The following is a 24,332-nucleotide window of genomic DNA, read 5'->3' as shown; positions in this document are numbered from 1 at the left end:
TTAATGGCTTAAAACAACACATATTATCTTACACTTTTTGTGGATCAGAGGTATGGGCCTGGGTTCACTGGGTCCTCAGGAAGGCTGCAATCCAAGTGCCAGCCAGGACTGGGTTCTCATCTAAGGCTCAAATGGGGAAGGATCCACTTCCAAGTTCACTCGGGTTTTTGGCCAAATTCATTTCCTTGCCGTGATAGGACTGAGGGTCCTGGCCTCTTGCTGGCCATTCTCAGCTCCTTGCCCCAGGGACCTCCTAACATGGTTGCTCAGTTCTTCAAAGCCAGCAAGGGAGAGAGCCTGTAGAACCAGTCTGCTAGCAAGATAGAGTCTTGTATAATGAAACATAATCTCAGAAGTGACATTCCATCACCTTTGTCACTTTCTATGACTCAGAAGCAAGTCATGGGCCCTGGACACACTTGAGGGGAAGGAATTATAAAAAGATATGAATATCATCTAAGATCATTGGGGGGGTCGGTTCTTTTTTTTGAAAGATTTATGTATTTATTTGACACAGTGAGTGAGAGAACACAAGCAGGGGGTAACAGTAGAAGGAAAGGGAGAAACGGGCTCCCCACTGAGCAGGGAGCCCAGTGCAGGACTCGATCCCAGGACCCTGAGATCATGACTTGAGCCGAAGGCAGACACTTCACCAACTGAGCCACCCAGGCACCCTAGGGGATCAGTTGAGAGTCTGTCTGACACACCTTCCAAGGCTTCATAGGTGTGCATCCTGTGCAACTGCCCGGTCCCCCCACCCACAGATAAATGGGTCCCACAGTTGCTTTAATGCTTTGCTCTTGCCATCTTCAATTTCTTAATTCTTAATAATCTTTGATCAAGGTGCCTCTCACTTTCATTTGTAGCCAGTCCTGGCCAAAGGGTCCAAAGAGCTCAGGAAGCCAGATAGGGCATTGCTCCAGGCAGTGACAGGAGCACCTGGTGACAGGAAGGCCAGTTGCTCTCCTGGGGCATCCCACCTTCTTGACATTTAAACCACTACCATCTTTGGCAAGGAACATAGGTGCATTTAAATATCTTAAGAAAAAAAAAGCTTTCGCATTGAAGAGTTTACATGATTTAGGTACTTGTTACTCACATTGTGGCCCTTAGAGCAGCAGCAACAGCCTCGACCATGAGCTTGTTAGAAATTGTTGACCTTCAAAATAGAAGTTCTTTTACTACAAAAATTGGTTTATTCTTGAATAGCAGAGAACTGCAACTCAGGATGTGCAAGCTAGGGCAAAAACTACAGGCAAATCCTGCAAATGATAGGGAGGAACAGTATTTTACTAAGAAGGAAGATGTTGAGAGGGGTTGTTTTGAACGAGAGTCCAATAGAGAAAAACAAGAATTCAGGGTGGTCGGGGTCTCATTGGCTGTGTTACTGGGGTAATGGATTTCTTCCCTTCTTTTTATTTGAGAGAGAGAGACAGAGATAGCAAGAGCACGAGCAGGGAGGAGAGGGAGAAGCTGGTTCCCCGCTGAGCAAGGATCCCAAAGCAGGGCTCGATCCCAGGACCCCAGGATCACAACCTGAGCTAAAGGCAGACGATTAACTGACTGAGACCCCAAGTGCCCCTGGGGTAATGAATTTCTTTTTTTTTTTTTTTAAAGATTTTATTTATTTATTTGACAGAGAGAGATCACAAGTAGACGGAGAGGCAGGCAGAGAGAGAGGGAAGCAGGCTTCCCGGCGAGCAGAGAGCCCGATGTGGGACTCGATCCCAGGACCCCGAGATCACGACCGGAGCCGAAGGCAGCGGCCCAACCCACTGAGCCACCCAGGCTCCCGGTAATGAATTTCTTATAGGAGCAATACTGGACATCTTTTCCTGTTGAGGTCTGTAATTGACAATTCTCCCTATAATTAACATCAAGTGTGATGGCATGCGAAGTCCCCCCTCTGGCGTCCAGATTCCATTTTAGTGATGTTAGGAGACATAGATAGATATTCCATTACAGATATATAGATATTCCATTACAGATATAGTATTATGGAATATATATACACACATACACATACACACACAGATTATTATTCAGCCTTAAAGAGAAGATAATCTTGGGGCACCTGGCTGACTCAGTAAAGCATACAACTCTTGATGTAAACTCGATTTCCACACTGGCGTAGAGATGACTTAAAATAAAATCTTTAAAAAAAAAAAAAGGTGATCTTGTCAGTTGAAACAACAGGGATGAACCTGGAGGTCACTATGCTAAGTAAAACAAACTAGACACAGATAGACGAATACTGCATAATCTCATGTGCATGTGGAATTAAAAAAAAAAAAAGAAACCCTTAGAAGCAGAGACTAGATGATTACCAGGGGATGGGGGGATGGGGAGCTGTTGATCAAAGGACACAAAGTTTTAGATATGCAGGACGAATAAGTTCCAGGGATCTAATGTACAGCATGGTGACTGTAGTTAACAGTACTGGATGGTACATTTGACATTTGCTAACAGGATACACCCCCTTTGTTCTCAACCACAATGACAAAATGGCTACTATGTGAGATGGCGGATATGTTAGTTAGCTTGATTGTGGTCATCATTTCACAATGTATGTGTATATGAAAACATCACGCTGTACGCTTAAAATACATACAATTTTTTTAAAAGATTTTATTTATTTATTTGAAAGAGAGAGACACAGCTAGGAAGGGAACACAAGCAAGGGGAGTGGGAGAGGGAGAAGCAGGCTTCCCGCGGAGCAGAGCCCGATGTGGGACTCGATCCCAGGACTCTGGGATCATGAGCTGAGCTGAAGGCAGACACTTAACGACTGAGCCACCCAGGCACCCAATACATACAATTTTTATTCGTCAATTGTTCCTCAATAAAGCTAGGAAAATAAAGAAACTGGGGAGTAGGGCAGAATTGCACTGACGTCATGCTATCAGACAGTTTTAATTTCCCACGTAGCTCTGTGAGGGAGGGTACTAGGTCTGGTCTGTCCCTCTGTTGACCCCGAACATCCTTTTATGTTCCTGATAGGGGCAGGGGGCAACTTTCAGTCTTTCACCACCAAGTGTGTTGTTAGCTATAAGTTTTTCATAAATGCCCTTTATCAAATTAAAGAAGTTCCCTTTTACTCTTTGTTTGTTGAGAAATTCTATCTTGAGAGGGTGTTGGATTTCATCAAATGCTGTTTCTGCATCTATTAAGATAATCATGGGATTTTTGTTCTTTATTCTATTACCATTGTGTGTTATATTAATTGATTTTCCTATGTTGAACCGCTCTTGCATTCCTGGTCACGTTGTGTAATCCTTTTAATATGCCGTGGATATGATTTGCTGGTATTTTGTTGAGAATTTTTGCACCTGCATTTAGAAGGGATGTTGCCATGTAATTTTATTTTCTTGTGCTCTTTTTCTTGGCTTTGATCTCAGGGTCATACTGGCTTCCTTGTGTAATAGCACTCCAATCAGTCTTCAAGCTTATGCACTCCTTGGTTGCTGACCTAAATTCCTTGATCTGTAGCAGAACTTTCCTTGAAATTTGCAGACCACTGGCCATGAGGAGTGAAGGAGCAAACTCTCCTGAAAGATAAAGCCTGACTACACTCAAAAGCAGCTGCCAGTGATGCCAGCAAGTTTGTTCAGGGTCATGTCCACATAAGACTTGCCATCTGGGTGCCTGTGTCACCTCCATGTAACCCCCCTCCCTCTTCCCCTGCCTTCCCATTTAAAACCCTGTGGCTTCACTTGGATGGGGAAAATGATCTTTGAGATGTTTGTCCACCATCTTCTCAGGTTCCCGGCTTCCTGAATAAAGCAACATCTCCTTTCCCACCATCATTTGTGTCTCAAGTATTGATTTTCAAGCTGCCAGAAGGAAAACCTGAGTTCAGAACCAATTCTCCACCTGGAAACAACAGAATTGGATGGGAAATGTTTCCTCTTCTTCTTCTTCTTCTTCTTCTTCTTCTTCTTTGAAGAGTTTGTGAAGGCTTAGTGTTCTTTTTTTTTTTTTTAAGATTTTTATTTATTTGAGAGCATGAGGGAGCAAGAGAGCAGGAGAGAGGGGAGGGACGGAGAGAGAGAGAGCATGAGGAGGGAACGGGATGAGGGGCAGAGGGAGAAGGAGAAGCAGACTCCCACTGAGCAGGGAGCTCCCTGTGGATTCAATCCCAGGACCCAGGGATCATAACCTGAGCCAAAGGCAGACGCTTAACCGACTCAACCACCCAAGTGCCCCTGTGTTTTTGTTTGTGTGTTAGAGGTATTTTCTAACTTCTCTGTGGTTGTTTAAGAATATACTGTTTAATTTCCAGGTATTTGTGAACTAGTTTTCCTTCCGTTACTTTCTAATTTCACTCCATTATGTTCCAAGAACATACATGATATGACTTCAAACTGTTTAAATTCATTGAGATTTATTTTGTGACCTTACAGATGATCTATCCTGGAGAATATTCCATGTGCACTTGAGAAGAAATGTGTATTCCAGGGTGTCTGGCTGGTTCAGTCAGAAGAGCATGCAACTCTTGACCTTGGGGTTGTGAGTTTGAGCTCCACTTTGCGTGCAGAGATTACTAAAAAAAAAAAAAAAATTAAAAGAAAAAAATAAAGATTGCGTATTCTGTGGTCATTGTGTGAAGTGTTCTGTGTATATATCTAGTAGGTCCATTAGTTTACAGCATCATTCAAGTTCTCTACTTCCTTCACAATCTTTTATCTTGTTTCATTCATTATTGAGAATGGAGTATTGAATTCATCAACTATTATTATTGATAATTTTATCATATTTATTTTCTTTTTTTTTTTAATTTTTATTTATTTGACAGAGAGAGATCACAAGCAGACAGAGAGGCAGGCAGAGAGAGAGAGGGAAGCAGGCTCCCTGCCGAGCAGAGAGCCCGATGTGGGACTCGATCCCAGGACCCTGAGATCATGACCTGAGCCGAAGGCAGCGGCTTTAACCCACTGAGCCACCCAGGCGCCCTTATTTTCTAAGTTGTATTAAATCCAGTTGATTTTTTTAAACATTTATATATTTATTTATTTGAGAGAGAGAGAATGTGTGAATTCAAATGCACATGAGTGGAGGGGGGGAGAAAATCTCAAGCAGACCTTGCACTGAGGGCAGGACCTGATGCAGGGCTCAACTCACAACCCTGAGATCATGACCTGAGCAGAAATCAAGAGTGGGGTGCCTAACTGACTGAGCGACCCAAGAGCCCTCAGTCTATTTTTTTTTAAGATTTTATTTATTGGGGCGCCTGGGTGGCTCAGTGGGTTAAGCCGCTGCCTTCGGCTCAGGTCATGATCTCAGGGTCCTGGGATCGAGTCCCACATCGGGCTTTCTGCTCAGCAGGAAGCCTGCTTCTCTCTCTCTCTGCCTTCCTCTCCGTCTACTTGTGATCTCTCTCTGTCAAATAAATAAATAAAATCTTTAAAAAAAAAGATTTTATTTATTTATTTGATAGAGATTACAAGTAGTCAGAGAGGCAGGCAGAGAGAGAGGAGGAAGCAGGTTCTCCACTGAGCAGAAAGCCCGACGTGGGGCTCGATCCCAGGACCCTGAGACCATGACCTGAGCTGAAGGCAGAGGCTTTAACCCACTGAGCCACCCAGGCGCCCCCAGTCTATTTTTTTTTTAAGTCAGCTCTATGCCCAATGTGGGGCTCAAACTCACGATCCTGAGATCAAGATTTGCTTGCTCAACCAACTGAACCAGCAGGGTGTCCTTAATTGTATTTAACTTTCAGTTTTTAAACTCTTTATGGAATCTGGGGGGACCCAAGACCACCACCCTCCCCCACACCGTACATACCCTGTGCTTACTCCAACTGTCCAGGCTCAGAAGCCATGGTGGTTGTTATAGTACTTTATTCAGCAAAGAAATGAGGTTGTTTTTAACACCTCCTCTAAGGAAGGAAGCTCAAAAGGGCTGAGCCAGCCGGGCCCTGCAGGATGGGCTGCTTCTACTTGAACTTCTGCAGCAACTCGCAGATCTTCTCCTTGACCATTGGATCCAGTGTTGAACAGTCCCACTCTGCCAACTTCATCAGCCGGTCATGGGCCTCCCAGAAGAGGCCAGAGCCAATAGCCAGCTCCACCCTCATGCGCCACTCAGCTATCTTGGAGCTACTGAGGAAGACGTTATACTGGCTTCCCATGGGCTGTAGACAGACGAAGAGGAAGGAGTGGTCAACCGGGAAGAGGAGGGCGAGGGGAGTGACCAGCCCCACCTGGGTCCCCTCACAGCCTCGGAGGGTCTCCCCATCGGCCTCCCACAAAGAGTGAGTCTGTGACCACCACCCCACTCCCAGGCCTTGGCAAGAGGTCAGATGCTATGTAATAGACATGGGGTGAGCATTGGAAGATCAGGATCTCCAGGGTTCTTGGCCACTGGTCTTGCTCCAAGGCTCCTGACTCCCTCTCTGAGGTGACACCTGGCCCAGATGTCTCCCACCTCTCCAGCATGAAACTTTCGATTGGTCCTGCCTTCTTCCAGGAAATCCCTTGTTCTCAGATGAGGGTGGGAAGAATTCAGGGTTTTTTCCTCCACATTGAGCCTTCCTCTGCAATCAGGCACAGGGCCTGGAATGGGAGACGCAGCAGGCAGTCTAAGAAACATGCACCCAAGCAGCTTGGGGGCCCCAAAATGGAGTGGGTGCGGGTGAAATGTAAGGGGTAGGATGTGAAATGTAGGGGACCGTATCACCTGGGACAGAAAAACTGAAGTGGTTTTTCCTGGTGATGGTCTGCCCTGCACCCTAGCCAGGGACTAAAGGGGATACGTGGCATACTGGCCAGAGATTATGTGGGCCTCTCAAGACATCAGCCAGGGTCTAAATTGGCCATCCTGCACACCAGCTAGGTCAGAACTGGCCACCCTCCCCTGCAGGTAGAGACCACATAAATGCCCCACACCCAGGTATGTTATGCCCCCCAAATGCACAGTGGGTGCCCCTCAGACCAGAGCCGTGGGAGTTGCTTTGTATAGTTGTAAGTCTGGGGCTCTAGGAAAGAAGCACTCGGCCAGAAGGACGCTTTGGAGGCCTCTGTACACATCCTGGAGAGTCCAACGGGAAGAGAAGGCATCCAGGATTCTAGCTGACTCACTGAGAGATGCTGTATTCTTCTCTCTGTCCTGGGCCCGCCCTCCAGCCCCTCCCCATGCTGAAAAATCACTGTGAAGCATGGATAATCGTGGTCCTCCTTGGTTCAAAATCTGTGCTTCCTGTCACCCCTGGGCGGAGTCCAGGCACCCCAGCCCTGGCTCCCACAGTCTTCCATGTCTCCTCCTTTACCAGTCTATCCTCAAGCTATGGCCCCAGTAGTTACAGAGGAGTCTCACCTGTGCCCAGGCTCTGTGCCCCCACCAACCCCACTTCACACCTGCATCATCTCCACCAGGGCCACCAGGTCAGCCAGTGAGATGTGGTCCCCGGTGATGAACATCTTGTCCTGCAGAAACTTCTCCTCGAAGAGCTGCATGCTGTTCTTCACCTCGGCCAGCATCTGCTCTGTCTTCTCTGCTGGAACCTCCTCGCCTGTGATCATTGGAATCAGCATCTGGCCAGGGTGGGGGAGGGGAGGGAAGAGGAGGCTGCCCTCTAGTTCCCATCTGACACTCTGGTCTCTAACCTCCTTGTCTGCTGGAGAAATGTTGGGCAGAACCAAGAGCATAAAGTAGGTTCACCTCTTTTAGTGGCTCTGGATGATAGAGGGCCATTGTTCAGGGGGATTTCGAGATCCCAGCAGGAAGTAATCCTGTGATTGATTAGTGATGTCCGTCACAGGTATGAGATAAGAAGTAAGGGTACATATATGGGCTATTGGTCATCTTCAGATTTGGTGGTCCCTATGGGCCCTTGGACTCTGGGGTTTTCTCATTCAGAACAAAATTTCTGGAATCCTATCCCAGCTTGAGTAATGTCAACCCCTCCTGGGTGCCCTTCCCCTTGTTTTCACAAGACTTTTTCATACCCAGCGGTTCATTCCACACTCCCATCAGCTCTGTAAGGCAGGCAGGAGAGGAAGCCAAGGAAATGAGGCTCAGGAAGGCGGAGGGAGACTTGCTTGAACTCACTGGTGGTCAGCCCTAGCATCGGTCCTGCTCACCTTGATCCAGAGGATCTTGGTCATGGGTAGCTGAATGGCAGTGTGCTGCCAGGCCATGAACTCATCCACGCGGGCACGTGTGTGCAGGTCTGGTGGGTACCAGTGCGAGGGTGTGCTGTACTTGCGGCACAGGTAGAAAAGGATGGCCACACTGTAGAAAGGGAAAGCCAGGGGCACTGCTCTTGCCTTCTCCAATCCCGTTACACCCACCACCCAGTGCGATGCAGCCAGAGGTGGGCTGTAGGCACTGACATTCTTCTAGGGGAAGAATAAGCCCGAAGGGTGCCAAGAAATGCATTCGGTCCACCAGCGTGTGCTAGAGGAAGGCCAGCAGGGTGAATGGATGTTCACCATTCACTGGAGGAGGGAGGTCTCAATGGAGAACGACATGTACAGGAATTCAGGGGTAAGAGGTAGCAGTTTGGAGAAAAGGAAAAAGTGTGACCAGAAGAAGGATGGGGAGAATGGTCAGAGACAGGGAGGCCACCCAGGGAGGCCCTCGGAGATGTAGGAGGATATGGACTTGATCCTAAAGGTTATGGTTATGTAAGCAGGAGGGTGAGAAAATACACCTTGAACTTTAGAAAGATCCCTCTGTCCTACAACTCAATAGCAAGAAAACAAACCAACCAAAAAAGGGCAAAGAGCTGGAGGAGACATTTTTCCAGAGAAGACCTCCACATGACCAACAGACACATGAAAAGAAGCTCTATGTCAATCATTAGCAGGGAAATGCAAGACAAAACCACCAGGAGATATCACCTCAGGCCCATGATAATGGCTGCCATCAAAAGGACAAAAAATAACACGTGTTGGCAAGGTTGTGGAGAAAAAGGAACCCTTCTGCACTGTCGGTGGGAATGCAAACTGGTGCAGCTGTTGTGGAAAACAATATGGAAGGTCCTAAATAGAACTACGGTATAATCCAACAACTCCATTTCTGGATATTTATCTGAAGGAAACAGAAACACTGTAAGAAAAAGATATCTGCACCCCCACGTTCACTGCAGCATTATTTAGAAGAACCAAGACACAGATGAATGAATGCACAGAGAATGTGTGATGTAAATATACAATGGGATGTTATTCACCCATAGAAAAGGAGGAAATCCTGCCATCTGTGACAACATGGAATGAACTTAAGGGGTTATGCTAAGTGAAATAGATCACACAGAGAAAAACACAGTGTGAGCTCATTTATATGTGGAATCTAAAAAAACAAACAAGCAAAAACAAAGCCATAAATACAGAGAACACATTGGTGGGGGGTTACAGGGGGATGAAATGGATGGAGGGAGTCAAAAGGTTCAGACTTGCAGCTATAAAATAAGTCACAGGGATGTAATTGTGACCCAAGTTAATAATACTGTATTGTAGGGGCGCCTGGGTGGCTCAGTCCTTAAGCATCCGCTTAACATCCGGCTCAGATCTTAATCCCAGCGTCCTGGGATGTAGCCCCGAATCAGGCTCCCTGCTCAGAGGGAAGCCTGCTTCTCCCTCTCCCACTCTCCCTGCTTGTGTTCCCTCTCTCGCTGTGTCTCTCTGTCAAATAAATAAAATCTTTAAAAAATAATAATAATACTGTATTGTATATTTGAAAGGTGCTGAGAGAGTAGATCTTAAAATTTCTTATCACAAGGGGAAAAAATCTACAACTCTGTCTGGTGATGGACATCAACTACAACTTACCGCGGTGATCAATAGATATGTATATCAAGTCACGATGTTGTACACCTGAAACTAATAATATGCTATATGGTAATTATATCTCAAAAGAAAGAAAGAGGCGCCTGGGTGGCTCAGTTGTTAAGCGTCTGCCTTCAGCTCAGGTCATGATCCCAGGGTCCTGGGATCAAGCCCACATCAGGCTCCTGGCTCTGTGGAGAGCCTGCTTCTTCCTCTCCCACTCCCTCTCTCATTGCTTGTGTTCCCTCTCTCTCTGTGTCTCTATCAAATAAGTAAAATCTTAAAAAAAAAAAAAAAGATCCTTTTGGTACTAGGTGGAGGGGTTCTGAGGTAGGCAGAGACCACAGGGATCTGGGGAGGGTACAGACTGGAGGCACCATTTGGAGGGGGTGGTCTCGCTCTTGGCTGATGGGGGGCAGGAAGGGAGGAACACAGGGTGGACACAGGCATTTGAGGTATCTAGGACCTCTGGGGCCCTAGAGAGTCCTGAGTCAGTCTGATGATATCAAAGTCCAAGGATCTTCCCCACCCACCTTGTTTTCCCCTCAACACCCACCACCTGTGCAGAGTCAGCAGATGAGAAAGGAGCAGAGATGGGTGGGGGGAGAGGGAGGGAAGGAACAGCCTGGGAGGGAGGAGGGAGGCCCCAGAGGACCAACTCTATAAGAAGGGACGGAAATCCTAAATCATCTCAGCTGATCTCACAATAACCCTGTAAGGTGGGTACCAGCAGGCTTACATTTGAGGAAACTGAGGCTCAGAGATAGAACAAACTTGCCAAAGACACACAGACCATGAGTGACAGGATCGGGATTTGACCCCAGCAGTCGGGCCCTGAGCCTCAGCCCAAGCCCCGCCACTGTTCTTGACCACCTGGCATAGTGTGTGACCTTGGCCAGGCAGGCCAGGGGGGTGGGGAGATGAACAGAGTCAGGTGGGGAGGAGAGTGAATTGGCAGTGGAGACAAGAGGATGATCTCCCCTGAGGGACAGGCAGAGGCTTGCCTCACTGGCCCAAAGCCCCTCCCCATTTTGTGACCTCTGTAAATACCACCCTTGGGGGCCAATCCTGGGCCATGACTGTTCTGAGCAGACCTATCAGTGGTGGCTCCCAGTTCTGACTGTTTCCTCCCAGGGTGTCTGTAGCCTGTGCCACTCTGCCTGAGTCCATAGTACCCAGTGACACACTCTTTGTATCTATCCTGCACCTTGAGGCTAGGGCCCCCGGTGCTCATTCTTGACATCAGCCTTCCTGGCTCCCCCACTGGGAACACCAAGGCCAAGTGGGGCCCACCACCAGCATATTCTTGAACTCTTCTTGCCAGAGACCAGAGCTTGCTGTGCCTGGAGGAGCCCCATATCTTGGGGGGCAGACCCCTGGCTGGTATCAAAGTCCCTGGGATGACCCTGGAGTGGGTGCCTGGCCTTGTCTACCTAGCACCCTCTCACCAACTCCTCTCACAGGTACCTGCTCTGTCATCTTTAATCCAGGGATGGGGGGGTACTGGCATTCAGGGGTCCCAGTGCCCCGGACCACCACAGGCAAACTGTGGCTCAGAGCAGGCCCATGCATGTCCTTCCCTGGGAACATCAGATAACCTGAGAAGGCGGGGTTGATCCTTTCCCAGACAGATGGACAGGGAGATGGGCAGGGGAGATTCTGCCCATCTGGGCTAGGCCCTTGTTCCCCTGGCTAGAGGGGCAGGGAGGTGAGGAACAGTGGGGATGTCCAGCCACCAGCAGACCCAAATCGGGGCAGCGCAGGTAGGGGCCGAGTCTTGGTCTCCCTGGTTCCAGAGGGTGGAGCCACCACCCTAACAGACCCAAGGGGCAGAGCAAGGAGCCAACAAGGATGATTTTCAAGCCTTAAAATGTAAAACAATTTACCCTGCTAGGTTTCAGACTTGCTTGGGATGCATGAAATTTTTATTTTTCCTTCCTATTTCTCTGTTAAGGAATGGGAATATCCATCCTGGGATGTCCCCCACACTTACTGCATTTTTTTCTATTGTTATTTTTTTAATTTATTTATTTGACAGAGACATAGCACAAGTAGACAGAGTGACAGGCAGAGGGAAAAGGAGAAGCAGGCTCTCCACTGAGCAGGGAGCCTGATGCAGGGCTCGATTCCAGGATCCTAGGATCATGACCTGAGCCAAAGGCAGCCGCTTAACTGACTGAGTCACCCAGGTGCCCCTCTGTTGTTATTTTTAAGTAATGTCTATAGTACCCAATGTAGGGCTTGAACTCAAGACCCTGAGATCAAGTGTCTTATGCTCCACCAACTGAGCCAGCCACGCACCCCTCTCCATTGTATTTTAGAAGCAGGACAACTTGTCACCTGGCTTCCGAGGTTCACGAGAGCAGAACTAGGCCCCAGGATGAATCATCCCCTGTATCTCACCCATCCCTGATTTGGATAATGTGGACGGTGGCATTTTGGGCTAAGAGTTGACGCCAGAGTAATTAAGACTTCTGGAGATGTTGGGATGAGGTGACTATATTTTGCACATAGGAAGGATATGAATTTGGGGGGCCCAGGGAACACACTGTTATGGGTTGAATTGTGTTCCCCAAAGATGTGTGGAAATCTTAACACCCAGGATCTCAGAATGTAGCTTGATTTGGAAACTGGGTCTTTACAGAGGAAACCAAATTAAAATGAGGTCCTGAAGGGGTGCCTGTCTAGCTCAGTTGAAGACCGAGTGACTCTTGGCCTCAGGATTGTGAGTTCAAGCCTCATAGTGGATGTAGAGATTACTTAAAAATATAAAAGTAAAAATAAAATGAGGTCTTAGAGTAAACTCTAATCTCATATGACTCGTGTTCTTACAAAATGGGGAAATTTGGACACAGAGACACACACAAGTGGAAGGCAAGATGGTAGTCTCCCAGCCAGGAATGCCTGAGGCTACTAGAGCTAAGACAGAGGCCTGCAACAAAGCTTCCCCCAACTCCCCAGCATGGCCCTACCAACACCTCAATTTTCACTTCTAATGTCCGGAACTGTAAAAAAAAAAAAAAAGAAAAGAAAACAAATACAATTTCCATTGTTCTAAGTCATTCAGTCAGTGGTAATTTGTGACAGCAGCCCTAGGAAAATAATCCAGGCCCTGGGCCCCACCCCACCCCTAACCCCCTCCAGATCCTGTGTCCACTTGGAAGATGTACTTTAAACTTACGACATCACCTCAGAAGCAGTCAACCCAGAATCTTACCAAACTTCTACTTCCAGTGACCAGTTTACAGGAAATGAAAGGAAGGGAAAACCATGTAAACATGACACCATGAGAATGTGATCAGCAAAACTCAGACTGTGGGAAACTCCACAGGACAAAGAACTCAGTTTCTTCAACCACGACAAAAATGTAAAGGCAAGAGGTGCCTGGCAGGCTCAGTCGGTTAAGTGTCTGCCTTCAGCTCCGTTCATGATCTCAGAGTCCTGGGATCAAGGCCTGCATAAGGCACCCTGCTCAGCCTTTAAAAAAAAATGCAGGGGCGCCTGGGTGGCTCAGTGGGTTAAAGCCTCTGCTTTCAGCTCAGGTCATGATCCCAAGGTCCTGGGTTCGAGCCCTGCATCCGGCTGACTGCTCAGCAGGGAGCCTGCTTCCCCTCTTCTCTCTCTGCCTGCCTTTCTGCCTACTTGTGATCTCTGTCTGTCAAATAAATAAATAAATAATCTTAAAAAAAAAATGCAAAGGCAAAAACATAGGTCATGGAGGGGGCTCTAGATGAAAAAGGACCCAGGAGGCACATCACCAGCTACAGTATGTGGCAGCTTTTTCTGAGCCAGATTCAAATGCACAAGCTACAAAGAAACTCTCTGTGAGATAATCAGAGACTTTTGAATACAAATAGGATATTAGTTAAAATCCAGGGATTATTATTAATTTTACAAGGTGCCATCATGGTATTGATGCTTTTTTTCTTTCTTTTTAAGATTTATTTATTTGAGGGGCGCCTGGGTGGCTCAGTGGGTTAAGCCGCTGCTTTCGGCTCAGGTCATGATCTCAGGGTCCTGGGATCGAGTCCCACGTCGGGCTCTCTGCTCAGCAGGGAACCTGCTTCCTCCTCTCTCTCTGCCTGCCTCTCTGCCTGCTTGTGATCTCTGTCTGTCAAATAAATAAATAAAATTTAAAAAAAAAAAGATTTATTTATTTGAGACAGAGATTGCGCACACGTGCAAGGTGGGGGACAGAGGGAAAGGGAGAGAGAGAATCCCAAGCAGGCTCCATACCCAGCACAGAGCTCAAGGTAGGGCTCGGTCTCACAACCTTGAGACCATGACCTAAGCTGAAACCAAGAGGCAGACACTTAACTGAGCCACCCAGACACCCCCTGAATCTCTCTCTCTCTCTCTCTCTTTTTTTTTTTTTAGAGCCCTTATCTCTTAAAAGTGTATTCCTAAACATTTATGGATGAAATGATGGGGTGGTTGGCAGGCAGGGGAATAGAAGGGGTTACAGGTGATGAAAAAATGGGCTCCCCGAGTGGACCACTGTTGGAATGGGGTGATGGGTATCATGCTGAGGTTGCTATACTCATTATTTGGTACTCATTCTGCTTTGGTGTACATATAAAATTGTTCACAGTCAATAAAAAATAAGGACTAGCAGGTCAGCTCTGCATGGATCTCTGGGAGGAGCAGAGACAGATGGTGGGGTGCAGGCCCCAAAAAGGTAAAGACTTACCTTTCAGATAAGACAAATTTTCCATCTTTGAGGCTGGGTAGCTTCTTCAAGGGGTTGATCGCTATGTATTCCTTGCTGTGGTGGTGACCTGAGAGGGGTAGGAAAGGTAAAGGTCTGAGGGCACCGGGACCCCAGGGAAGAGAGAACCAGGTCTCCCAGAGGCAGAAATTCTCTCTAGAAGGGGAAGCAAACCCAGAGGAGTACCATGGCTCACTTCAGGTCAAAGGGCAAGTCAGGAGCTGAACAGGGATTAGGATCAAGTCTCCTGCCAGATCCCAGGTTCAGTGACCTGGACCACCTGTTGGCTCACAGAAGTTGGGGACCTCCAGCCCCACTCCCAACTCTGGGCCTGAAGCCACGGCCCAGGAAACAGCAGAAGCCCTAGGAGCCTGGATCCCACCCTCTACAGCCCCCTCTAAAAGGGGCAGGGCAGCCAGGAGCCCCCGGCCCCAGCATACAGCTGGAATCCAAAAGGGAGCCTCTCATAGGCAATCAATCTCCGAGGAGTTTTGTTTTGTTGTTGTGTTTTGGCACTTTTTTTCAAGGTCGTTACTTTGTTTTTAAACTTTTTGTTTGTTTGTTTGTTTTTTATTTTATTTTATTTTTTATAAACATATAATATATTTTTATCCCCAGGGGTACAGGTCTGTGAATCGCCAGGTTTACACACTTCACAGCACTCACCATAGCACATACCCTCCCCAATGTCCATAACCCCACCTTCTCCCAATCCCCCTCCCCCCAGCAACCCTCTGTTTGTTTTGTGAGATTAAGAGTCACTTATGGTTTGTCTCCCTCCCAATCCCATCTTGTTTCATTTGTTCTTCACCTACCCCCTTAACCCCCCATGTTGCATCTCTACTTCCTCATATCAGGGAGATCATATGATAGTTGTCTTTCTCCGATTGACTTATTTCGCTAAGCATGATACCCTCTAGTTCCATCCACGTCGTCGCAAATGGTAAGATTTCATTTCTTTTGATGGCTGCAAAGTATTCCATTGTGTATATATACCACATCTTCTTTATCCATTCATCTGTTGATAGACATCTACTTTCCATAGTTTGGCTATTGTAGACATTGCTGCTATACACATTCGGGTGCACGTGCCCCTTAGGATCACTACGTTTGTATATTTAGGGTAAATACCCAGTAGTGCAATTGCTGGGTATAGGGTAGTTCTATTTTCAACATTTTGAGGAACCTCCATGCTGTTTTCCAGAGTGGTTGCACCAGCTTGCATTCCCACCAACAGTGTAGGAGGGTTCCCCTTTCTCCGCATCCTCGCCAGCATCTGTCATTTCCTGACTTGTTAATTTTAGCCATTCTGACTGGTATGAGGTGATATCTCATTGTGGTTTTGATTTGTATTTCCCTGATGCCGAGTGATATGGAGCACTTTTTCATGTGTCTGTTGGCCATCTGGATGTCTTCTTTGCAGAAATGTCTGTTCATGTCCTCTGCCCATTTCTTGATTGGATTATTTGTTCTTTGGGTGTTGAGTTTGCTAAGTTCTTTATAGATTTTGGACAGTACCCCTTTATCTGGTATGTCGTTTGCAAATATCTTCTCCCATTCTGTCAGTTGTCTTTTGGTTTTGTTAACTGTTTCCTTTGCTGTGCAAAAGCTTTTGATCTTGATAAAATCCCAATAGTTCATTTTTGCCCTTGCTTCCCTTGCCTTTGGCGATGTTCCTAGGAAGATGTTGCTGTGGCTGAGGTCGAAGAGGTTGCTGCCCAAATACATGTTTTTAAACATTTTTAAAATTTAAATTCAATTGATTAACATATAATATATTATTAGTTTCAGAGGTAGAGGTCAGTGTTTCATCAGTCTTATGTAATACACAGTGATGTTACATCATGCCCTTCTTAATGCCCATCACCCAGTTACCCCATCCCCCATCCCCTCCCCTCCAGCAATACTCAGTTTGTTTCCTATCATCAAGAATCTGTTATGGTTTGTCTCCCTCTCTGATTTCATCTTGTTTTATTTTTCCCTCCCTTCCCCTATGATCCTCCATTTTGTTTCTTAACATATGAGTGAGATCATATAATTGTCTTTCTCTGACTGACTTATTTCGCTAAGCTTGATACCCTCTAGTTCCAGCCATGTCATTGTAAACAGCAAGATATCATCTTTCTGATGGCTGAGAAGTATTCCAGTGTGTGTGTGTGTGTGTGTGTGTGTGTGTGTGTGTGTGTACCACATCTCCTTTACCCATTCATCTATCAATGGACATCTGGGCTCTTTCTATACTTTGACTCTTGTGGACATTGCTGCTATAAACATTGGGGTCCAGGTGCCTCTTCGGATCATGACATTTATATCTTTGGGGTAAATAGCTAGTAGTGCAATTGCTGGGTCATAGGGTAGCTCTACTTTTAACTTTTTGAGGAACCTTGTTTTGTTTTTTGTTTTGTTTTGTTTTAAGTACGTTCTGCTCCAGGCGCCTGAGTGACTCAGTCATGAAGTGTCTGCCTTAGGCTGAGGTCATGATCCCAAGGTCCTGGGATTGAGTCCTCCATTGGGCCCTCTGCCCAGTAGGGAGTCTGCCTCTCCCTCTTCCTCTGCCCTGCCCCCCCATGCTCTTGCTCTTTCGCGTGCTCGTTCTTTCCCAAATAAATAAAATTAAAAAAAAAAAAAAAGGTAAGCTCTGCTCAACATGGATTTGAACTCAGTTTTTTTTTTCTTGTTTTGTTTTTTTTAAAGTAAGCTCTCTGCTCAACATGAGCCTGAACTCACAACTCCAAGCTCAAAAGTCCACACACTCTACCAAATGAGCCAGCCAGGCATCCCAATCTATCTGGAGTTTTAACCCTACCACAGCTAGCTGCCTGTGGCTGGAAACACTTCTAGGGCTCGACTCACACCTCATTTCAGAGCGCCTGGTCTCCTCTGTGTTCTAGAGACTTCTGCCTTGGCAACCTGAGCTTTTAAGAATGACTTCTGCACTTGGAATAGTGTTGGAGACCAGAGCCCTGCATACCACTCAAGGTCTGTGTCACCCCGAGCAGGTGTGAACACGGTGGGGAGGATAGGTGTGAACTGAAGCTTGACTCAGATTTGAATGACCACACACTTTGGCAGCCTTTGCCAACTGATCAGAGGTGCTGCAGCTAACAAGAGGCTACCCTCCCACAAGGAAAAGCCAAGGGCACTGGATGGGAGACTGGGGGACACTCAGCAGCTCTGCCTTCCCCTTTTACCTTAGAAGAGCCTGTTGGTCATAGCAGGGGAGAAAGTGAGGGAGGATGGACAGCCTACAATTCCCTTGGGAAACGTTTCTTCCCCTGGGGACTCTGATGGGTGGAGTATCCTCTGTGTCTCAGCTTAGAGACACCCTAATCTTGTGCCTGCCGCCCCTCAGGGTCAGACATATGCCCTGCAGCAGGGGGTGCCTACCTTTTAGCAGATCCACAAACTGGAAGTCAAAGGGGATGCTGTTTTTCCTAGCAAAGATATAGACAGCACGGCAAGATGCTGACAGCAGGTCCAGATAGAGCTCCAGGCCCATGCTGAGCCACACAGTGGACACCCCCACCAGCCACAGCTACCAGGCTCTGAAGCTGAGCCTATATGTAGCCTGAGCCCTTGGCCTTGGCCCAGTACCCTTCAGTTGTCTCCAACTCAGGCCCAGGACCCCGTGTTCTGGAACTTATTGTTTCACTTGGTGTTGTCATGAGGCCAGGAATCCCGGAATTCTCACAGCAGCAAGGATTCTGGGGAAACTCAGGGGCAGACTAGGTAGAGGCCCTCTGCTCAGGGTCAGAAGGCGGGGGCCACCTGCAGCCCTGCCCTTCCCTTCCTTCTCGGTGCATGGGTGTGCGTGTGGCCCATTTCTGAGAAGGACTTACACATGGGAATTCTCAGGGTCAGAACTTCATTGCAGAACACGACCCAAGGGGTTCTGTAGAGTCCAGAATGAGAACAGGGCAATGAGAATGAACCATGGAGGGTTTCAGAAGCATGCTCGGGGGTATGCATAGGTCAGTCTGGCCTGAACTGCAGTTAGAAAAGTGTGGGGAGGAAAAGAAACAGGAGCCTGGCAAGCAGTCAGGGCCCCAGGGACAACGTCACAGGGGTGTCAGGGGTCAACCAGCCAGGCAGAGAAACCCAGAAACTTCAGGCCTGGCTTGGGACTGGCAGTGGCCAGTGGAACTCAGCACCTGGCAACTCAAGAAGGTAACTGGACCCAGATGGAGTATTATCACTTGAGGCTGCGTCATCATGGGATGTCTCTTGTCCCTCTAGATTCTGCTCAGAAGCGGGGAGACCCCCACCTCCTAAGGCGGAGTGAGGCTAGAGACAAATGGAGAGCACACAGCATGTTTATTGTGGGTAGGAGAGAGCAGGGTACCGGGCCTGGCCACTCCCCTCTCAGCTGAGCCGCTCCAGCAGTCTCTGCACCAGCTCCTGGGCCAGCTTGGGGTCCCGCTGGGCATCTCGGGGGTCCCGAGGCTGCAGCACAAGCCTATGGGCATCCTGGACAAGCTCAGGACCCAGAGCAGCCTCCACTCGGGCTCGCCACACTGCCAGCCGGGGCCAGTCTTGGAAGATGTCACAGCCGACAGCAGTGGGCTGGGGAGACAAGGCAGCTGGAGCAAGGGACTCAGCGCTGGGCCCAGAGTCCACCCACCCCCACCCCAGAAGGCAAGCAGGCAAGCACCTGCATTAGCTCCGTGAATGCCATCAAATCTGCCAGGGAGAGCTGCTCGGTGGCCAGGAAGGGCTTGGTGGCCAGGACCTCCTGATCCAAGTGCCTCAGAGCTGGCTTCAGCTTCCCCAACAGCTGGTCTAGCCGCACAGGGTCCATAGGCTGCCCCGAGAAATGGGGCAGGAGGGACTGGGCAGGGGAGAATCGAGGCAGTTGGAACATTCTCAGCCACCTGGCTACCCCTCCTGACCCCATCCATCAGTGATACCCCCCTGGTGGGCACTGTATCCAGAAGGATTCTGAGGTGTCATTCAGACTCCGGGGAAGGAGTGCTATGACAGATTACAGATGTCTACCTGGGACAGGGGATGAGAGGCTGTATATAGGCCAACGGGTTCTTTCCAGCATGGGGGCGGGATGGGGGGTGTCTCCGGCTCCCACCCAAGCCTGCACAGGGAGTCTCACCTTACACAGGTAGACGTTGGTGGCCGGCAGCTGGATGGCGGTATGCTGCCATGCCAGGTACTCGTCCACGCGTGCGCGGGCCTGCAGCTCCGCGGGGTACCAGTGGGCCGCCGGCTGGTACTTGCGGTTCAGATATAAGAGGATAGCCACGCTACAAACAAGGGGCGTCGGAGATTTCCCCAGCCCTCAGCACTGGGCAGCAAACAGGATGATCCGGCTGGATCTCTCTCCCAATGCCGCCTCCAGGGGAGAATGCCCCGATTCCCACATCCCCAGCAACGGTCATCTTCTTCCCATCAAACTTCTCCATTCCTCCAGTGCTTCCCCAGGGGCCCACATTTCCAACTCCTCTCCCTTCTAGGAGCCCTCTGCCTCCAGGCCCCACTCTCTGGCGTCAGAGTCCTACTGAGCGGGAGTCAGGCAGACCTGCCGTGGACAGCCTGCCCGAGGGGTCTCCCAGGTCCCTCCCAGGTCAGTGCTCCCCAGGACCCCTTTCTTTTTTTTTTTGTTAAGATTTTATTTATTTATTTGACAGAGAGAAATCACAAGTAGGCAGAGAGGCAGGCAGAGAGAGAGGAGGAAGCAGGCTCCCTGCTGAGCAGAAAGCCCGATGTGGGGCTCGAACCCAGGACCTGGGATCATGACCTGAGCCGAAGGCAGCGGCTTAACCCACTGAGCCACCCAGGCGCCCCCCCAGGACCCCTTTCTTTATCCCCTCTGGGCTTCTAGTACTTGGGGACCAGTTTCTATTCTCAGGCAAATCCTGGGGGAGGGTCACATTACTTGCCCATTTTACAGAGGAGACACAGGGGATGCGAAGTTCTGTGACCTGTCCGCAGCAGAGAGCGAGGACGTAGGGAACTGGGATTCAGAGCCCAGTGCCAATCTGGGGCTGCCTGCCTTCTGGCTCCTGGGACTGAGAGGCCAGGTTTGGGACATTCTGGGAGGGCTGACCTCAAGCTCTGATCTTCCTCAGCTGGCTCCAGGTGGTCCAGGCTTGACTGAGTGACCTATGCCCCTTTTTCCCAGGCTGAAGCTACCAGCTTTAGCCCCAAAGCAGCCCCCTAGTCCAGCCCTTGCCTCCAAGCTGGGTGAGCCAAAAGGGCGGGGGGGCTACACCAGTTTGGAAAAATCTCCCAGCGAGGGGTCATCAGCTTTCTGCCTTCCTCCCTCCACCTCCCCCAACCCAGAAGCCTCCTCAGGAGGCCTCAGGACCCCCAGGATTCCATTACCTCTCCGCCAGCAGGAAGTCCCCATCTTTGAGAGCAGGTACCTTCCCCAGGGGGTTCACTTTCAGGAATTCAGGCTTCAGGTGCTCCCCTGAGGGGTGGAGAGGATGAGTAGCTCATCAAGTTCTCGCCCCTGGACAACCCCTCCATGGAGCCCAGCCTAGTCAAGGCTCACCCCGTCCTAGCTCCACAGGCCGCAGCTCAAAGGGAATGCCATTCTTCTGGGCAAAAATGTAGATGGCACGGCAGGGGGGCGAGTAGAGGTCCAGGAACAGCTCCAGGGGCATGGCTGTGCCTCCCACTGTCTTCACCTTCTCTCCACTCAGTTCGGCCTCTGAGGGTTTGTTTGGCCCCTCCAAAAGGGGCCTGAAGAAATATGTTCCCCTCCCTGAAACCTACTTCCTCTGAGGTACTTGCTGGGCACCCTGCCAAGCCTCTACACCTCCTGGCCTCTGTGGAAGGGAGGCAGGGTGGGCTATTGGAGACTGGTCGCTGGTTTTCCACAGCAGGGTCCCCAGCCTGGCCCTTCTCCTCCTTCCCAGGGTGTTACAAAAGCCTGGACACCCCCACAGCCATCTCTTCCCTCTGGCTGGGCCACCCCCTTATCTCGGCTTCCTGGCAGACAGGGCGACTTTCACAATCCTAGCTGAGGTGGGAGGCTCCCTGGCAGCAGACACACACGATTGGTCTTTAAGGCCTTTTGTGTCTTTCTTCCCAGGCTCCTGGGCTTCACACACACACACACACACACACACACACACACACACACACACACAGTCACATGCTCTCACATAGTCACACAGAGTCTCTCTGTCTCTCTCTCTCTCTCTCTCTCTCTCACACACACACACACACACACACTCACTCATATGACCCCACCTCCACCCCCAGCCCAGTCCTCTCCTCTCTCCAGTCTGAGTAACAGTCCTGACATGCTGACTTGGTAAAGACATCTTTATTTATTTATTTGTGAGAGAGAGAGAGCGAGCATGTGAGCACACAAGTGGGGAAAGGGCCACAGGGAGAGAGTATCCAAGCAGACTCCTGCTGAGCTCAGAGGCCCAACTCTGGCCTCCATCCCACCACCCATGAGAGCAGAACCCAAGCCAAAACCAAGAGTTGGATGTTTAACCAACTGCACCACCAAGGCACCTCAAGGCATCCCTCTCCTTACCATCTTTCTCTGGTGCCCCCCACCTCAGGTGCAGCACCGCCACCCCCTGAGGCTCTGGCCTGTCCCCTGGAGTCTTCCCTCCTCCTTACCCAGACCTGATCCCTCCAACTCCACCCGCTTCCTAACCAGCCCCTCTACCTCCACCAAAGGCCCTCTGTCCTAATCCACAGGGATTTCTCGAGTCCCTGTCAGATCCCACGCTCCCCTGCACAACTCCCTCCCACAGCCCAAGTGCCCTCAGCCAGGTTGCGTCCCCCCACCCAGTGTAGCCATGCTCCCAGCCTTGTCCATTTTTCTCCCTTCCTCCTGGACTGTCCTGTACACTTCTTTTCTGTCAGAACCCAAGTCTTGGGTCAGAATCCAAGTCTTGAGATGCTGAGGGGTGAGCTCTGGGGCAGCACCTCTGTGAGCCATGGGTAGATTGGGAGCTGGGGCCTAGCATCCACGCTGGCCCATGCTGGTGTGGTGGGTCATGGAGCAGGTGACAGCTGGAACAGCCCCCTGGGGACTGAGCCAGGGCCTCCCAGGAAGCTGCCCCTGCCCCATTCTGGGACCTTGGAACGTCAGAGCTACTTCCTGACTTTCTAGACCCATGCAAGGCAACTGTAATGTTCCCCACCAGTTTTATAGGAACTGAAGTCCGCCAGGCAGGACTGTTAGGGACAAAGTCTACCGTCCACAAACACAAGTACTTGTAGGACATGTGACTTGGGGAGGACTGTCCCCACCCTTGGTTTCAAGGACAGTTCATGATTCAGCCCAGCCAATGAAGACCCTGTACCCCTGGGCCACTCTGAGTGGATCAGGCAGGGTCCAGGGTTGTGGTAGGACTTTCTGGGAAGGAGGGACAGGGAACAGGCACAAAGCTGACTCCTGCTGAGGCCCATGGTTCTTCCTAAGGAAAAGGTCTAGAAGCCACCAGCTGCAGAAGGAGCACAGCTGGCTCAGACTCTCCCCCAGTGGAGAGGGAGAACCAGGGCTGGGCAGCCGCAGGAGCCTGCCTGTCTACAGCCGGCCATTCTGGAGCCCAGACAGGAGGGAGCAAAGCCACGCAGGCCCAGCCAGGCTATCGATGGGAGGCTGAGCTCAGACCCAACATGCCCAGAGCTGTCAGGGAGTCCAATATCCGAGATCTGTAACCCAACCCTACACAGAGAATCCCAGCTGGCTTTACCATTTTGAACAAGAGCCCCAGTCATGTGGCAGATAGAGGGAGGAATGTGAGAAGCGTGACAAAGAGAGTAACCTGGAAGCAAGATGGGGAGATGGAGAGAGGGACAAGGGCAGCTAGGAACTCTTCCCTTTGTTCATTTACTCATTCATTCACCCAGCCAATGGGGAGTGAGACTCAGAGACAGACAAAAAGCAGTGGAGGGGAGAATAGGCTAGGGGACCAGGGAGGGATCTTTCTTCTGTCTCCCAGCCCTCCTGGTGGGGTCCACCGGAGGGATTAACAGCTGGTGCCAGGACCTTGGGGATGGGGCTGTGGGCCCCAACATAGCCCCCCCTCCCAGAAAGCCCCCATTCACTCCCGCTGAGCCATTCCCCCCAACCTCAGAAGCCTGCAGGCCTCTGGTAGAAGAATTCTCTGCCATTGAATGATTCTCCTTCATGCTGTCCTCCACCCAGCTCTCCACGCCCCATTCCACCATCTAGCGGTCAGGCCATGCCCCTGGCCGATCACATACCTGAGCAACAGTAGTCCTGGGAACTAACAGCCAGCCCTCAGCATAGCTCAAGAGCCTGTGCTCATCTTGCCACCATGACCTTGGCCTGCCAGCATGCCCCTCGCCATGCCCAGCTGCTGGAGAGTCCCAAACACACTTGACCTTCCTGCTTTCAGCATTAGGTCATGCCCTTCCCTCTGCCAAGACCAGTTCAGGATTCAAGGTCATTTCCAAGAGCCTCTTCTGTCTCTCCTCCAGAAGCAGGAGACCTGAGGATCCCGCTAGCCCCCTCCTTTGATGGTGCCCAGCGTGGCTAGTTCAGCAGTGGCCCACCCTCCAGGACATAGCTGTCACCTACTCTGAACCCACAGTGAGTATTTACTGTGCATTTACGTCTTCTATTTTATTGCAGTGCCTTTTGAAAGCAAACCGTCCAATTGTGAACAAAAAAGTAGCTGGTGTGGGTCTAAAAGACACAGGATGTCTCTATTCCCAACCCTCTGAGGGAAGATGGAAAAGGTCCAGGAAAACAAGCAAATTGGAGGAATCTCTGAAAGGGAGGCCACAGGAACAGGATCGAAGAGGGAAGACACCCACCAGGGACCCTCAGGGCAGAACAGATACGACGGGGAGCAGCTCAGGGCTCAAGCTGGGAATGACACAGGTTGGGTAGAACCCTGGTA

At 49.7% G+C, this 24,332-nt stretch overlaps 2 protein-coding genes across 3 annotated transcripts; both read right to left on the bottom strand.

Moving 5' to 3' along the window:
* Positions 1-5,803: 5,803 nt before the first annotated feature.
* Positions 5,804-18,097, bottom strand: LOC125082714 (glutathione S-transferase theta-4). Its single transcript, XM_047698598.1, has 5 exons — positions 17,863-18,097; positions 14,458-14,545; positions 8,082-8,232; positions 7,356-7,532; positions 5,804-6,133 (listed from the first exon to the last, which is right to left on the bottom strand). Exons 1-5 carry the CDS (start codon positions 17,972-17,974, stop codon positions 5,936-5,938), a joined length of 726 nt encoding a protein of 241 aa, XP_047554554.1. The 5' UTR covers positions 17,975-18,097; the 3' UTR covers positions 5,804-5,935.
* A 631-nt stretch (positions 18,098-18,728) lies between these two features.
* On the bottom strand, positions 18,729-21,555 carry LOC125082646 (glutathione S-transferase theta-1-like). Of its 2 annotated transcripts, none has more exons than XM_047698473.1 (5): positions 20,984-21,555; positions 20,812-20,899; positions 19,580-19,730; positions 19,127-19,303; positions 18,729-19,055 (listed from the first exon to the last, which is right to left on the bottom strand). In XM_047698473.1, the coding sequence occupies exons 1-5, from the start codon at positions 21,093-21,095 to the stop codon at positions 18,744-18,746; spliced, it is 840 nt and encodes a 279-aa protein (XP_047554429.1). In that variant the 5' UTR covers positions 21,096-21,555; the 3' UTR covers positions 18,729-18,743. The 2 variants fall into 2 exon arrangements, with proteins under 2 accessions (XP_047554429.1, XP_047554431.1); XM_047698475.1 differs by having other exon boundaries at positions 18,773-19,038; positions 20,984-21,536.
* Between the last annotated feature and the right edge of the window lie 2,777 nt (positions 21,556-24,332).

The sequence above is a fragment of the Lutra lutra genome, chromosome 12 (assembly GCF_902655055.1).
Source record: "Lutra lutra chromosome 12, mLutLut1.2, whole genome shotgun sequence".
Classification (NCBI taxonomy): Eukaryota; Metazoa; Chordata; class Mammalia; order Carnivora; family Mustelidae; genus Lutra; species Lutra lutra.
Note: the sequence above shows the minus strand (reverse complement) of the source record. Positions and strands in the feature narration are given on the sequence as shown.